General features: G+C 34.7%; 1 protein-coding gene across 1 annotated transcript; it reads right to left on the minus strand.

Annotated features, from left to right (window-relative positions):
* Positions 1-936: 936 nt before the first annotated feature.
* Positions 937-3,966, minus strand: LOAG_11151 (hypothetical protein; the record flags this gene model as incomplete). The annotated part of the gene is made up of 9 exons (XM_003146674.2): positions 937-1,323; positions 1,720-1,809; positions 2,072-2,173; positions 2,259-2,347; positions 2,531-2,567; positions 2,741-2,977; positions 3,137-3,222; positions 3,380-3,570; positions 3,824-3,966. The coding sequence occupies 9 exons, from the start codon at positions 3,964-3,966 to the stop codon at positions 1,189-1,191; spliced, it is 1,110 nt and encodes a 369-aa protein (XP_003146722.1). The 3' UTR covers positions 937-1,188.
* Between the last annotated feature and the right edge of the window lie 210 nt (positions 3,967-4,176).

The raw sequence follows: 4,176 nt of genomic DNA on the forward strand, positions 1-4,176 counted from the left end.
ACAAGCGTGAAAACCGTTAGCACATAAAATTTGGATGAGGTGGAATGCGAAAAACAATGAACAAAAAAAAAAAAAAAAAAAAAAAAAAAAAACAAAGAAGCTATAAACAGTATTCTTTGCATCGGTTGATCAGAAAATAAGGAAACCTCTCGCTTTTCTTACCTGTCACTTACCTTTATCTTGCCAATATAACAAACGCAGTACTTACACTTCGTATATAAATGAATTAGATGACATGAATGGTATTATTAACATCAGTGAACTCTTATCTTACAGCACAGCGAGCAAAGCATTGAAAGAGTAAACAATGCTTCAGCACCATGTTAATGATCAAAAAATAAGATTGGATTATTCTGCTGGAAAAGTAACAACTGGAAGACCATGAGAGCATACCGTTGCTAAAAGAACACGTTTGAGACAGTTCTAAATAATACTTTAGATTCTCTTGGTGAATTACTTTAGCTTTAAAAAAAGCGAAAGGGAAAGATTAATATTTCTATGGTTAGCTTGTCCAAAGCTAATTCCATTCAACGACATTTCAGTTCAATAACATCCATCGCATATGGAATTTCCTCTTTGCGTTTCATTCATAGATTAATCACAGTCCGCGGTTTTTTGGGCATTGGCTTTGAATCCTAAAGACGCCAGCACAACACTTTTCATCAAAAAAACCATGGAGAGTCCGACGAACTAGAATCCTGAATACTCCTAATTCTTTGTCATCTTTAACTTTTAGCAGTATCTACCGTTGAAACAACAACAAACATTTGATAATATCAACAAAATTTCAAGCTTAACTATGAATCGAAAAGAATTAAGACGCAAACAGAGTATGTAATTACAGTTATGTCGATTGTAATGTTTTAACTCCCAATTTATTCATCAGCCCCGAACTCTACCTGCACTATCCTTACTGAGTAACCGTAGCAAAAATAACGGCGATACTTTTATTGTCATGAATCCGAACAACAGATTTATATCCATCTCCTGCATAAACATACGAAAGATCCATAAAAAGTTTGCAGCTTTAACATTATAAGAATGTATGTAATGTATGTAGAATCAACTTCAAGACTGGATTTTGGAGAAAACTGAATAATATTCTAAAAAAATGAATTGAGAAAAATAAAAAATCCATGACGTAATAGTTAATAAGATGATCATTTAAAAGCTGCTAAAGCACAAACTTCAGAAGATATGCGCTCCAAATCCAAATGTCCTCATTATGTTCTGTATGTAAAAACGATGCAGACCGTTCTCAGTATTTTCATATTCAGTCGATGGGATGCCTGTTACATCCACTTCTAGTGTTGTACTATCTCTCTGAAAAATTAACACAGTGCAGAAAATACTTGCAAAATCCTCTCCAAACTTTCTTTAGCTCAAAACTAACGCAATGAATAATATCCTAGAGTTCAAATTTTTGAACGAGCCATAAAACAGATTTTATTCTTCCGCTAAAATAAATGGCAAATAATGATCACGCTGTTGAAAATATCGAAACGCTTCAAGCGAAAAAAAAAAAACGAAACCACTTCATGTACTCCTAAACAAATTAGCTAAACTTTGTTCAAAAATCTGATGTGAAATGCCTGAAATGAAAAGGAAATACGGAATGGAATATATAAAAGCATAGTTGCGAACTTTGGACGTGCAGATACTCATTCAGATACACGTTATTTCTGAAATCCAGGGAAAAAATTCACAAAATATACCAACCTCGTCCTTTAATCTGAAGGTAACATTTGCAAAACATCCCGGTGGATAAGTTTTTAAGCGCCATTTCATTGCAAGTTCTTTGCAGCGCTCCTAAAGAACAATTTGACTAATCGAAATTCAGATGCATAAAGCGTTTAAAGAACGGAAACATCCTATATGCTGGCTACTCCAATTCTCAAAAGGCCTTAAAGATCCGCAGACTGGTAACAAGATCAGTTAAAAAACATGAAGGGAGAATAAATGATATAAACAAAAACAGAAACTGAATCAAGTCAAATTTTTCAAATTCAAATCCGACTGAAACTTGACATTTTTCCCAAAGAACAAACAAAAATTTATCATGAGAGCTTACAATTTCAACGAATTCACCCGTAACCATGCCACCAAATAATGCAAATGCGCCTTGAGGTCTGAGATCAAGCTTTGCATCATTGTTCGACCATTTCTTTACCATCTGTAATATTGGAATCTTCAGGCACAAAATGCATGTAAAAAAAGAAGTGACTTTTTTTGGAATGAAAGAGACACAATAAAAGGACCTCAACTTCTGTGAGTACTTCCCACAATTGATCTGGCTGAACTTTAAATGACTCCATAAACGATAAACTTTTAACATCGATGCTGACTGCTAAAACAGTTTTTTCATTTAAATAGTTTCATTTAAATTTCATTTAAATTCATTTAAATAGGCACATAATTGTTGGTGAAAAAGGCAATGGATCTTATAGATGATTAATGCTGCATTTACAAATTTTACATACTAAAATAGATAAAACTGGGAGTTTTCGACATGAAAAAATTGGAAACTCACGTGTAGTCTTCGTGAGATCGTTGTCAGCACTGGTTACCTAAAGAAATAAAACTGAAGAAGCAATATTTAAAGTACTGTAAAAACTTCATATTAGAGCGTTAAAAAGTCGCATTAATCTGTGTTTGAAATATAAAAATACGATTTAAGTATAAAACAGCTAACGAGAATTCCATTTAAAAAAATTTGAAGTGTTTAACTAAAAAACAGCACCACATGATTTTGGAATGCCTTCTTGTCAACATATTGCTTCCCAATGTTTGTTTTGCCCTTCGAAACCACTTGCGGCTTTGTGCGATCAGTTGGTAATATCAAGCCTTTGCTGAATTCTTCTTTCAGTTCTCGAATATAAACAGCTAACTGCTTACGTAAGAATGCAGCCACCTCATTATTCAGAAGATGTCTTACTCGGTCTTCGTGAGGTCCACTGGTAGTTACTGATGGAGTTATCTAAAAAATTACTCCGTACAAAGGATTTTCGAGTCCTATTTGCAGCTTTTTTAAATGCAAACAAACCAGAACGTCATAAATCCCAACTATATTTGGTATGAGTGACAAAAGAAAAAAAAAGGAAAGATAAACGGAAAGAAATTAAACAAAGGAACATACATCTACTTCATCAGCTTCATTTTCATCGCTTAAATTCGGTATTTCAACATGTCCTTCGTAATCGATGTCCGAACCAGCAACTTTTACTGCAAAAACTACTGCTATCATTAAATTGAGAATTATAACCAAAAAAAAAAAAAACGAAACTCTCCGAAACTGGAGCCAATCACAAAGCAAAAAAAATCTTTGAAGATTCATGCAACAAATCCAATAATGCAAATTATTTATACTTCAATAAAATACCTTCAAAACTTAATTCAATAAGCCACTCGAAGAGGAAAATTAATTTAGCTTTCCGATTATTTGCCGTCGCCTCGCCGTCTAATTTCTTGAGCTCCTTAAATATGACGACAGTCGAGCCACTTTCATACTTCTGTCCTTCCAGCAGTTCTTTTAGGCGTTGTTTCGACCAAGGCGTTGCATTTTTCTCTGTCCTATAATACTCTAAATTTGCAACCTGGTATGCTTACCATCTGAATTTACCCTTATCCAATAATCTCTAGCAAGATGTCACTACTTTGATGCACAAATAACAATAAGCAACTCTGCTAAAAAGACAAGCATCCCACACAGCCATTCTCTCTGATGTAATTTGATGAAGATAGTGCTTTACATGAGGATTCCATTTGTTCTGGCTTGTTATTTTCCAAAAATGAAAATGTAAAAGTAAAATGAGTAGCGATTTACCAGTGCCAATTGTTCACATTGACGGCATCCGGACGTTCTTCCACAATCCATCGCGGATCACCCTCACCCCACTTTGCCATCACGGTAAGTAAATGCAAAGACCAAAGACTATCCTGAAGTAAGACAATGCTAAAACGGAACATTGCCTTCAATATAAAATATGTCACTAGTCTGAATTACACCTCATTCTTAAACAATGGGGACACACAACAACATAGCACTCAAACAGAGCATATAAGCCATTCATCCCTTTCAGTTTTCTAGAATGCTCTGCAAATGTGCGACGCTATGAAAAAAATTATCCCAGGAAAAAAATGACAGGAATGGGAATCCCCTACCCCCCTCCCCCCCCC

This window comes from Loa loa, assembly GCF_000183805.2.
Source record: "Loa loa unplaced genomic scaffold supercont3.40, whole genome shotgun sequence".
Classification (NCBI taxonomy): Eukaryota; Metazoa; Nematoda; class Chromadorea; order Rhabditida; family Onchocercidae; genus Loa; species Loa loa.